Raw genomic sequence first — 13369 nt, forward strand, 5'->3', positions numbered from 1 at the left:
GTCTTCATGGTGCCTCTTGCTTGGTGGTGTTGCAGACTCTGGGGCCTTTCAGAACAGGTGTATATATACTGAGATCATGTGACAGATCATGAGACATTTAGATTGCAGACAGGTGGACTTTATTTAGCTAATTATGTGACTGAAGGTAATTGGTTGCACCAGATCTTATTTAAGGGCTTCATAGCAAAGAGGTGAATACACATACACTTTTCTTTTTCTTTTTAAAATCTTTTTAGAAACGTTTTTAAACAAGTATTTTTTTTCCATTCCACTTCACCAATTTGGACTATTTTGTGTTTGTCCATTACATGAAATCGAAATAAAAATCAATTTAAATTACAGGTTGTAATGCAACATAATAGGAAAAATGCCAAGGGGGATGAATAGTTTTGCAAAACAATGTAATTAATATCTTCACCTCAAAGGAAATTCAATGTCTGCTTTTTTTATTTTTACCCATCTACCAATAGGTGCTCTTCTTTGAGAAAACCTCCCTGGTCTTTGTGGTTGAATCTGTGTTTGAAATGTACTGCTCTGATCGCCTTACAGATAATTTAATGTACTGCTCTGATCTCCTTACAGATAATTGAATGTACTGCTCTGATCTCCTTACAGATAATTGAATGTACTGCTCTGATCTCCTTACAGATAATTGAATGTACTGCTCTGATCTCCTTACAGATAATTGAATGTACTGTGTGGGGGGTACAGAGATGATTCACGTTAAACGCTAATATTGCACACAGAGTCAATGCAACTTATTATGTGACTTAGTTAGGCCATAACAAAGGGGATTTTCATTACATTTTCTGTTGTTGTATAATAACGATAAAACAATTTGATAGTATAGGTATTGTGTGTTGGCCAGTGACACAAAATCTCAATTGAATCCATTTAAAATCCAGGCCGAACACAACATTATGTGGGAAAAACTCAAGTGGTGTGAATACATTTTGAAGTTATGTAATGTTCTAACTCTCTCTTTCTACCCCACCCCCCCCACCCCGCCCCCCATCCCCGCTCTCCCGTCCTCCAGTCTCGTGCTTCTTCAACTTCACAACCCCCTCTGGGGTGCTGCTGTCCCCTAACTACCCCCAGGAATATGGAAACAACATGCACTGTGTGTGGCTCATCATCACCAAGCCAGAGAGTAGGATTAACCTGGCCTTCAATGACCTGAGCATGGAGAAGCAGTTTGACTTCCTCAGCGTCAAAGATGGTGGCAAGGTACGGTTATGTTTCAATCGATCGGTCAATCAATCAATGCATCAATCAATGATTGATTGATATTATTCTGATTCATTATTTATATCTGTCTCCATCTCCATCTCTGTCTCATCTCACTATTTCTCTCTCTCTCTCTCTCTCTCTCTCTCTCTCTCTCTCTCTCTTTCTCTGTCTCTCTGTCTCTCTGTCTCTCTGTCTCACTCTATGTCTCTCTCTCTCTCTCTCTCTCTCTCTCTGTCTCTCTCTCTGTCTCTCTCTCTGTCTCTCACTCTGTGTCTCTCTCTGTCTCTCTCTCTGTCTCTCACTCTGTGTCTCGCTCTGTCTTTTTCTCTTTCTCTCTCTACACCAGGCTGAGTCTCCCATCCTGGGTACGTTCTCTGGTGACGTGCTGCCAGCTCCCATCACCACCAGCGCCCACGTGGCACGTCTAGAGTTCCTGACCGACCACACCTACACCGACCGGGGGTTCAACATCACCTTCACCAGTGAGTGGGTGTGAGGGGTTAAAACAACACCATCAGTGTGTGTGTGTGTGTGTGTGTGTGTGTGTGTGTGTGTGTGTGTGTGTGTGTGTGTGTGTGTGTGTGTGTGTGTGTGCGTCAGTCTTTGTGTGTATGTATGTCTTGGTAATGAGATAGCACACAGGCTCCTCTGTCTGTCTCACAAACAGTTTTTTCTTCTCCCCAACGGCATCCTTCAGTCTCCAGATTGTCTCCTCTTTCAACAGACCTGGGAGACAATACTAGACAAAGCATTCATTTCTAAAAAAAAACTCTGACATTTTCCTCATTAAATGATCCAGACTGATGTAAATGTAGAGTTGGGTATTGAGATGAGGGGAGGGTAACATACCTTTATCATAGGTCTAGTGTTAAGACAATTTAAAATGAATTCAGGCATGATTTGCATATATTGAATATATATATATATATTTATTTATTTTTGCAAATAATTGATCCTCTCAAGACAGACCCACTATGGCTGCTGATTTGGTCAGATGTTTGTGACTTATATTAGACAATTTACCATGAATGGTCATCAGGGAGACAACTTGTAAATTCATTGACTTTGTCCATTTAAACAGAAATTATCTGAAGTCAGCGAACAAATACAAGAAATGATAACATTGGTAACAAACTGGATCTGTCAAACGTCATGAGACGCTTCACACCTCATCCTACCCACAATGCACTCTTTTCCTAGCAATCGTTTTTCCGACAGTAAAAAGAAATCTAAATCTTCGGTCCCAAATGTGGCACCCTTTTTCATACGCAGTGCACTACTTTTGACCAGAGCCCTATGGGGTAGTAGCAGTGCACTATATAGTGAATAGGGTCCCATTTGGACTCAATCTGATTCAGAACTGTCTAATTTACATAGAAAAACGCACGGATGTGAATTCATTACATTAGAGACTTTGATGAATAAAGAAAACAATGTTGTGGATGAACATCTCGAGAGCCGTTAATTGAAGCCGATGGTTCTCTCCGAAAGCGGTAGGTCTCCGCTCCCTCTGCATTTTTAGGGGCGGGGTTTAGGGGAGGAGTTATTCCATCAATCAAATTAATTAAGCAGCTGCCAAACTGGTGGTGTGTGTGTGTGTGTGTTTGTGTGTGGCTGTGATTATTGTCAGTTTAATCATTCAGATGATAAGTGATAAATTAGGTTCGTAGTCTGGGTGGAGAGAACACTGGGGAGGATGGAGGCGGAGTCTGGATGTGTTGGCTGGGTGGAGAGAACACTGGGGAGGATGGAGGCGGAGTCTGGATGTGTTGGCTGGGTGGAGAGAACACTGGGGAGGATGGAGGCGGAGTCTGGATGTGTTGGCTGGGTGGAGAGAACACTGGGGAGGATGGAGGCGGAGTCTGGATGTGTTGGCTGGGTGGAGAGAACACTGGGGAGGATGGAGGCGGAGTCTGGATGTGTTGGCTGGGTGGAGAGAACACTGGGGAGGATGGAGGCGGAGTCTGGATGTGTTGGCTGGGTGGAGAGAACACTGGGGAGGATGGAGGCGGAGTCTGGATGTGTTGGCTGGGTGGAGAGAACACTGGGGAGGATGGAGGCGGAGTCTGGATGTGTTGGCTGGGTGCAGGTTTTTTTGAGAGTTTGGCCCCCTCTGGTTGTAAGGTCATCAGTGACTGGGTGTGACATTTTACTGGGTGTGACGTGTTACTGGGTGTGACGTGGTACTGGTAGCGTCGGCAGTGGCAGCAGCAATTTAGTAGAACAGCAGAATGACCAGGTAGACTGGGGACAGGTAGACTGGGGACAGGCAGGAGTCATCAGACCAGGTAGACTGGGGACAGGTAGACTGGGGACAGACAGGAGTCCCCAGACCAGGTAGACTGGGGACAGGCAGGAGTCATCAGACCAGTTAGACTGGGGACAGGCAGGAGTCACCAGACCAGGTAGACTGGGGACAGGTAGACTGGGGACAGGTAGACTGGGGACAGGCAGGAGTCACCAGACCAGGTAGACTGGGGACAGGTAGACTGGGGACAGGTAGACTGGGGACAGGCAGGAGTCACCAGACCAGGTAGACTGGGGACAGGTAGACTGGGGACAGGTAGACTGGGGACAGGCAGGAGTCACCAGACCAGGTAGACTGGGGACAGGTAGACTGGGGACAGGTAGACTGGGGACAGGCAGGAGTCACCAGACCAGGTAGACTGGGGACAGGTAGACTGGGGACAGGTAGGAGTCATCAGACCAGGTAGACTGGGGACAGGCAGGAGTCACCAGACCAGGTAGACTGGGGACAGGCAGGAGTCACCAGACCAGGTAGACTGGGGACAGGTAGACTGGGGACAGGCAGGAGTCATCAGACCAGGTAGACTGGGGACAGGTAGACTGGGGACAGGTAGGAGTCACCAGACCAGGTAGACTGGGGACAGATAGACTGGGGACAGGTAGACTGGGGACAGGCAGGAGTCACCAGACCAGGTAGACTGGGGACAGATAGACTGGGGACAGGTAGACTGGGGACAGGCAGGAGTCACAAGACCAGGTAGACTGGGGACAGGTAGACTGGGGACAGACAGGAGTCCCCAGACCAGGTAGACTGGGGACAGGTAGACTGGGGACAGACAGGAGTCCCCAGACCAGGTAGACTGGGGACAGGCAGGAGTCACAAGACCAGGTAGACTGGGGACAGGTAGGAGTCACCAGACCAGGTAGACTGGGGACAGGTAGACTGGGGACAGGTAGACTGGGGACAGGCAGGAGTCATCAGACCAGGTAGACTGGGGACAGGCAGGAGTCACCAGACCAGGTAGACTGGGGACAGGTAGACTGGGGACAGGTAGACTGGGGACAGGCAGGAGTCACAAGACCAGGTAGACTGGGGACAGACAGGAGTCCCCAGACCAGGTAGACTGGGGACAGGCAGGAGTCACAAGACCAGGTAGACTGGGGACAGGTAGGAGTCACCAGACCAGGTAGACTGGGGACAGGTAGACTGGGGACAGGCAGGAGTCACAAGACCAGGTAGACTGGGGACAGGCAGGAGTCATCAGACCAGGTAGACTGGGGACAGGTAGACTGGAGACAGGCAGGACTCATCAGATCAGGTAGACTGGGGACAGGTAGACTGGGGACAGGCAGGAGTCACCAGACCAGGTAGACTGGGGACAGATAGACTGGGGACAGGTAGACTGGGGACAGGCAGGAGTCACCAGACCAGGTAGACTGGGGACAGGTAGACTGGGGACAGGCAGGAGTCACCAGACCAGGTAGACTGGGGACAGATAGACTGGGGACAGGTAGACTGGGGACAGGCAGGAGTCACCAGACCAGGTAGACTGGGGACAGGTAGACTGGGGACAGGCAGGAGTCACAAGACCAGGTAGACTGGGGACAGATAGACTGGGGACAGGTAGACTGGGGACAGGCAGGAGTCACCAGACCAGGTAGACTGGGGACAGGTAGACTGGGGACAGGTAGACTGGGGACAGGCAGGAGTCACAAGACCAGGTAGACTGGGGACAGGTAGACTGGGGACAGGCAGACTGGAGACAGGCAGGAGTCACAAGACCAGGTAGACTGGGGACAGGTAGACTGGAGACAGGCAGGACTCATCAGATCAGGTGGTCCTGAGGGACAGGCAGGAGTCATCAGATCAGGTGGTCCTGAGGGATGGTCTAGGGTTCACAGAGAGCCCAGGGCATACATCGCCAGATGATTCCATGACTCTTCATGTTAGCCAGGTGTGTCCAGGGGGTGATTATGGCCATCTATAGTATTTCATTAACATGTGTACATATCTAGACACTAATGACCCATCCACTTAGCTAGATGTGTCTGGGGGGTGGTTATATAATTTATTTCACACCCATCAATTGGTAAGCATCATCTAATATGAACAATTGAACATCTTGGCCATGTTCTGTTATAATCTCCACCCGGCACAGCCAGAAGAGGACCTGCCACCCCACATAGCCTGGTTCCTCTCTAGGTTTCTTCCTAGGTTTTGGCCTTTCTAGGGAGTTTTTCCGAGCCACCGTGCTTCTGCTCCTGCAGTCTCAGTGCTATGATGTGGTCTAAAATCAGACATAAGCGTTTCATTATTTGTCTTCAGGAAGGCAGTGAGTTGCCGTGCAACAGCTTTTTACATGCTATTATTTTTTAGGAATTGGAGATTCGATATAGGCCAATAGTTTTTAGTTTTTTTCCAGGTCAAGGTTTGGCTTTTGCAAGAGGCTTTTAATACTGCCACTTTTAGTGAGTGTGGTTCACATCTGACGGATAGGGAGACATTTATTATGTTCAACATAGGAGGGCCAAGCACAGGAAGCAGCTCTTTCAGTAGTTTAGTTGGAATAGGGTCCAGTATGCAGCTTGAAGTTGTAGATGCCAAGACTATTTTAGTGAAAGTGTTGAGAGATAACAGGATAAAAAAAAAACTTGAGTGGCTTCATTGATCTTAGGTCCTGTTCTGTGACTCAGGACAACTGAGCTATGAAGAAATATACGCAGATTCAAAGAGGAGTCCATCAAATTATTTCTAATGGTCGTGATCTATTCGTCAAAGTTAATGACTTCATGACTGCTGAAGTGAGTCCTCACTAGGGGAACATTGATTTTTAGTTTTTTCTCCTCAATCAGATTGTAAAAGTAAGGTTGATTGAGCAACAGCGAGGGCTCTTTGATTTTGCATGGTACCATCTTTCCGGTTGGAAGACTTCCTGTTTGTTGGTCCTCAGTTAGGTGGTTAACTGAGTGTTGTCCTTTGGGTAGGTGGACGGAGTCTGGAAGGGCATCTAGGAATCTTTGGGTTGTCCGAGAATTTATACTACAACTTTTGATTTACCTTGGTTGGGGTCGGAGCAGATTATTTCTTGCGATTGTAAAATGGTGGTCCGATAGTCCAGGATTATTCCACGGGACAAAACGAGGTCCAGAGTATGACTGTGGCAGTGAGTGGGTCCAGAGACATGTTGGACAAAACCCACTGAGTCGATGATGGCTCCGAAAGCCTTTTGTAGTGGGTCTGTGGACTTTTCCATGTGAATATTAAAGTCACCAAAAATTAGAATTTTATCTGCTATGACTACAAAGTCCGATAGGAATTCAGGGAACTCTGTGAGGAACGCTGTATATGGCCCAAGGGGCCTGTAAACAGTAGCTATAAAAAGTGATTGAGGAGCTGTATGGATTTCATGACTAGTCTTTTTGCTGTCGTAAATGTTAGCAACACCTCCGCCTTCGCGGGATGCGCAGGGGGGATATGGTCACTCGTGTAACCAGGAGAAAAGGCCTCATTTTAACACAGTCAATTCATCATGTTTCAGTCAGACCAATCACATCAAGATTATGATCAGTGGTTAGTTCATAAACTATAACTGCCTTGGAAGTGAGGGATCTGACATTAAGTAGCCATATTCTGAGATGTGAGGTATCACAATCTCTTTCAGGAATGGAGGAGGTCTTTATTCCAGTGAGATTGCTAAGACCAACACTGACCCGACTAGACTGACTGTGCTAGTGGCAGACTCCACTAAGCTAACGGGCTGGCTAACAGCCTGCTGTCTGGCCTGCACCCATCTCATTGTGGAGCTAAAAGGAGTTAGAGCCCTGTCTATGTTCATAGATAAGATGAGAGCACCCCTTCAGCTAGGATGGAGTCCATCACACCTCTGCATGCCAGGCTTGGTCCTGTTTCGTGTGTCCTGTCTGCGGTTCCCAGAAAGACGGCCAGTTATCTACAATTATATATTATGGGATGGACAGTTTTCAACCAGCGATTGAGTTGTGCGATTCTGCTGTAGAGTGTTGCGTTCCCCAGCTAGAAAACCAAACAATGTCGCTCAGAGAGAAGGGGGAACTAACAAAGAGTCACTGACAACAACCAAAATGAATCAAGTGGGGTTTTAGGAGAGGTTCTGAAAGATACTCATGTCCACTGAAAGTTGACTAGCAACAACAACTGGGACCTAAAAGACAACAACATAACTTCCTGTTAAGATGAGGTAGGATGACAGTCCTATGTCAGAATGGTTCAGATAATAACTACAGAACAACATTAACATGAGCTTCTGAAAGATACTCATGTTCCTCAGTCTTCCCGCTCTTTCACTCAAACCCCGCCCCTTTTCTTTTGTGTAACAAGCTGTCATATCTGTTCCCGACCACTAGGGACGTTTTCCTTTATGACCTAATTTGTTATCAAGTTATGATTAATTATGTGTACGTGTGATTAGTTAGGTATTTAGTAAATAAATAATTAAACCCAATTTTGCTGATTCAACTTGTTAGCCAGGGTTCGTGCAGATAACCAAGAATTTACAACTTCCAGATGAGACTGAAATAAGGTGACGATTGATATTGACTGCTATTGATGTCAAATATTACTAGGTCTTTAAGAGTTTATTCGGAATATAACAGCTATATAAATATTATTTAGTGGTGCCCGACTCTCTAGTTAATTACAATTACATGATTAGCTCAATCAGGTAATATTAATTACGGAGAAATTATTTTATTGAATAGCATGTCATATTACTTAATCCGGCATTTATATGACAATTATGTAGTTGACAGCATTATATAGTTGACAGCATTATATAGTTGAGCGGACAGCCTGTTTTTCTAAAAGTCATGAGAAGATCGTCTGCCTACAGGAGCTGTTTTGTCCTGCAGCGGGGACCCTGCGAGGGGATTTATACGTTACTATCTGTACTTACTGCTGGCACAGACGCTGTTTCACGATTTTGACTGAAACTGGGCTTGCAACTCTGCTCTCCTCACGCCAGTGTGATTCTTCTCCTGTATATTATGAGAACAGTGACTGCAATGACAAGGTGTTACCTATAGGAGGTCAACAATAAGACGTTGGTTGACTTGTTAAATACAGAGTTTGATTAAATGGTTGATTAAGAGTAATAAGCTAAAAAAGTTTGGCAGGTAGCCAAGTAGCAACAAGTAGCACAGAGACAATGTGCACGGTCTGTCACCATGTACTTATGAGGTGAGCTATCCACTCTAACCTGACAGGTAGCTCGTTAATGAGGCCGATTTTCATCTCCAAGGCAACCAGACAAAGGTAAATCACATGAAATTACAAGGAAAAGAAACGTAACAAACCATACACTGGTCTCCAATAGAATACACTGGTCTCCAATAGAATACACTTGTATCCAATAGAATACACTGGTCTCCAATATAATACACTGGTCTCCAATATAATACACTGGTCTCCAATAGAATACACTGGTCTCTAATATAATACACTGGTATCCAATAGAATACACTCGTCTCCAATAGAATACACTAGTCTCCAATAGAATACACTAGTCTCCAATAGAATACACTAGTCTCCAATAGAATACACTAGTCTCCAATAGAATACACTGGTTTCCAATAGAATACACTAGTCTCCAATAGAATACACTGGTCTCCAATAGAATACACTGGTCTCCAATAGAATACACTGGTCTCCAATAGAATACACTGGTCTCCAATAGAATACACTGGTCTCCAATAGAATACACTGGTCTCCAATAGAATAAACTGGTCTCCAAAAGAATACACTGGTCTCCAATAGAATACATTGGTCTCCAATAGAATACACTGGTCTCCAATAGAATACACTGGTCTCCAATAGAATACACTGGTCTCCAATAGAATACACTGGTCTCCAATAGAATACACTGGTCTCCAATAGAATACACTGGTCTCCAATAGAGGAAAAACAAAGCAGGGCACATCAATTCAATTCAAGGGGCTTTCCTGGCATGGGAAACATGTGTTAACATTGTCAAAGCAATGCATCTGTCTGTCTGTCTGTCTGTCTGTCTGTCTGTCTGTCTGTCTGTCTGTCTGTCTGTCTGTCTCTCTCTCTCTCTCTATCAATGCATCATTTCCACCATGTTATCTGGTGTGGAAGGGCTGCATATATTTCACAGAGCAAGGGAGCAAGGGAAACAACTGCTTCAAGGTCTCAGCGCGAGTTATTGAAACGCTATTAGAGAGCACCCCGCTAACAAGCTAGCCATTTCACACCAGTTACACACACACCACTCCCCCACCATCACGAACACAAACTTTCTAAAATCAAACCTCAAACACACACAATCACACCTGCCCATCATCCAACCTACACACTCATCTCCAAACTCCAACTCAATGACAGACCTTGACCCTTCGCTCTCTCTCTCTCTCTCTCTCTCTCTCTCTCTCTCTCTCTCTCTCTCTCTCTCTCTCTCTCTCTCTCTCTCTCTCTCTCTCTCTCTCTATCTCTCTCTCCCTCTCTCTCTCTCTCTCTCTCTCTCTCTATCTCTCTCTCTCCCTCTCTCTCTCTCTCTCTCTCTCTCTGTCTCTCTCTCTCTCTCTCTCTCTCTCTCTCTCTCTCTCTCTCTCTCTCTCTCTCTCTCTCTCTCCCTCTCTCTCTCTCTCTCTCTCTCTCTCTCCCTCTCTCTCTCTCTCTCTCTCTCTCTCTCTCTCTCTCTCTCTCTCTCTCTCTCTCTCTCTCTCTCTCTCTCTCTCTCTCTCTCTCTCTCTCTCTCTCTCTCTCTCTCTCTCTCTCTCTCTCTCTCTCTCTCTCTCTCTCTCTCCCTATCTCTCTCTCTCTCTCTCTCTCTCTCTCCCTATCTCTCTCTCTCTCTCTCTCTCTCTCCCTATCTCTCTCTCTCTCTCTCTCTCTCTCTCTCTCTCTCTCTCTCTCTCCTCTCTCTCTCTCTCTCTCTCTCTCTCTCTCTCTCTCTCTCTCTCTCTCTCTCTCTCTCTCTCTCTCTCTCTCTCTCTCTCTCTCTCTCTCTCTCTCTCTCTCTCTCTCTCTCTCTCTCTCTCTCTCTCTCTCTCTCTCTCTCTCTCTCTCTCTCCTCTCTCTCTCTCTCTCTCTCTCTCTCTCTCCCTATCTCTCTCTCTCTCTCTCCTATCTCTCTCTCTCTCTCTCTCTCTCTCTCTCTCTCTCTATCTCTCTCTCTCTCTCTCTCTCTCTCTCTCTCTCTCTCTCTCTCTCTCTCTCTCTCTCTCTCTCTCTCTCTCTCTCTCTCTCTCTCTCTCTCTCTCTCTCTCTCTCTCTCTCTCTCTCTCTCTCTCTCTCTCTCTCTCTCTCTCTCTCTCTCTCTCTCTCTCTCTCTCTCTCTCTCTCTCTCTCTCTCTCTCTCTCTCTCTCTCTCTCTCTCTCTCTCTCTCTCTCTCTCTCTCTCTCTCTCTCTCGCGCTCTCTCTCTCTCTCTCTCTCTGTCTCTCTCTGTCTCTCTCCTCTCTCTCTCTCTCTCTCTCTCTCTCTCTCTCCCTATCTCTCTCTCTCTCTCTCTCTCTCTCTCTCTCTCTCTCTCCTCTCTCTCTCTCTCTCTCTCTCTCTCTCTCTCTCTCTCTCTCTCTCTCTCTCTCTCCCCAGCGTTCCGCCACAATGAGTGTCCAGACCCGGGGGTTCCAGTGAATGGGAAGAGGTTTGGCGAGAACCTTCAGCTGGGCAGCTCCATCTCCTTCCTGTGTGAGGAGGGCTTTGTGAAGACCCATGGCTCCCAGACTGTCTCCTGTATCCTGAAGGATGGAAACGTGGTCTGGGACAACGCTGTGCCACGCTGTGAAGGTGAGAGGATCTTTCTCTCTTTTTCATTTTACATTTTAGTAATTTAGCAGACTCTCTTATCCAGAGTGACTTACAATAAGTGCATTCATCTTAAGATACAGTAGCTAGGTTAGACAACAACACATCAAAATTGTGTGAAGTACATTTTCCTAAATCTTTATCAGCAAGGACAGTGGTAGTGGGAAAACAGATTACTTTTTCTTTTTTGGGGAGGGAAGGGGCCGTTGGGGGCACCGTGAAAGCTATTTAAGATTCTATCAACTGGGTCTAATGCACTACGCAACCCAAGGTGAAATACTGCCAAAGTGATTGCTCTCTCAAACTATAAAATCACTGCAATGTTACCAATCCTGTCTTTATAGCAAATGTTCGTGCCCTTTTAAACAGGGCCTGACACCTCCCTCCAAGACACCCAATCAGGATTTGCCGTAACCCGCTAGTCTCACTCTCCTTGTTTGAGTGATAAACCACCCCAGGGAGATACTGTACTTTAGCCCCCTGTTTATACAGTATCTCCCAAGCGGCACAGTGGTATAAGGATACTGCATCTCAGTGCTACACACCCTGGTTCGATCCCGGGCTGTATCACAACTGGCTGTGACCGGGAGTCCTATAGGGAGGCGCACAATTGGCCCCGCGTCGTCTGGGTTATGGGAAGGTTTGGCATTGTAAAATATGAGTTTGTTCTTTGACTGACTTGTTAAATCCTAGAGCTAAGTGTGAATGTATATCTGATAATGCAAGCTAGCGCTAAAGCCATTTCCAAACCCGTTTTGGAGATTTCTGGTATATTATCAAAATAAATAAGTCATGGAATGTTTTTGGTATTGTCCATCCATTGTTACCTGATTTTAGTACAACTTTGGAAATTTATGTTGATGTTTTTTTTAAATCACTTAAACTTTAGTTGAAAATTATGCTGTTTTCTTTTTGTAAATATTTTAGTCAGTAAAAACTTCTTACGGCTGAAATCCCGTTAACGGGATGATATGACAACAGCCAGTGAAAGTGCAGGACGCCAAATTCAAAACAACAGAAATCTCATAATTTAAATTCCTCAAGCATACAAGTATTTTATACCATGTTAAAGGTAATCTTGTTGTTAATCCCACCACAGTGTCCAATTTCGAATAGGCTTTACAGCGAAAGCTCCACAAATGATTATGTTAGGTCACCACCAAGTCACTGAAAAACCCAGCCATTTTTCCAGCCAAAGAGTGGAGTCACAAAAATCAGAAAAAGAGATACAATGAATCACTAACCTTTGATGATCTTCATCAGATGACACTCATAGGACTTCATGTTACACAATACATGTATGTTTTGTTCGATAAAGTTCATATTTAGTATCTCAGTATACATTGACGTGTTATGTTCAGTAGTTCCAAAAACATCCGATGATTTTGTAGAGAGCCACATCAATTTACTCATTATAAATGTTGATGAAAATACAAGTGTTATACATGGAGATATAGATGAACTTCTCCTTAATGCAACCGCTGTGTCAGATTTCAAAAACGCTTTATGGAAAAAGCATACGATAAAATAATCTGAGTACGGCACTCAGAGACCAAACAAGCCAAAAAGATTTCTGCCATATTGTGCAGTCAACAGAAGTCAGGAATAACATTATAAATATCCACTTACCTTTGATGATCTTCATCAGAATGCACTCCCAGGAATCCCAGTTCCACAAAAAAATGTTTGATTTGTTTGATAATGTCCATAATTTATGTCCGAATAGCTACTTTTGCGTTCACTAGTTGCGGACAAAATGTCAAAAAGTTCCATTACAGTCCATAGAAACATGTCAAACGATGTACAGAATCAATCTTTAGGATGTTTTTAAAATAAATCTTCAATAATGTTCCAACCGGAGAATTCCTTTGTCTTCAGAAAAGCAAATGGAACGGGAGATACCTGTCATGTGAATGCGCGTTACCAGCATGTGGCTGCTAGCAGACCTGACTCATTCCCCTCTCATTCAGCCCCCCTTCACAGTAGAAGCCTAAAAAAAAATTGGTTGACATCTAGTGGAAGCCTTAGGAAGAGCAACATAACCAATATTCCAACGCATTTTCAATAGGGGCTGAGTTGAAAATCGACC

At 45.3% G+C, this 13369-nt stretch overlaps 1 protein-coding gene across 1 annotated transcript in view; it reads left to right on the plus strand.

Moving 5' to 3' along the window:
* Positions 1–13369, plus strand: part of LOC135551653 (CUB and sushi domain-containing protein 2-like) — a 947993-nt gene that overhangs the window by 556243 nt on the left and 378381 nt on the right. Inside the window, 3 exon segments of the mRNA XM_064982833.1 lie at positions 1037–1227; positions 1577–1712; positions 11068–11262. Of these exon segments, the coding sequence (XP_064838905.1) occupies positions 1037–1227; positions 1577–1712; positions 11068–11262 (522 nt within the window).

The sequence above is a fragment of the Oncorhynchus masou genome, chromosome 13 (assembly GCF_036934945.1).
Source record: "Oncorhynchus masou masou isolate Uvic2021 chromosome 13, UVic_Omas_1.1, whole genome shotgun sequence".
Taxonomy (NCBI): Eukaryota; Metazoa; Chordata; class Actinopteri; order Salmoniformes; family Salmonidae; genus Oncorhynchus; species Oncorhynchus masou.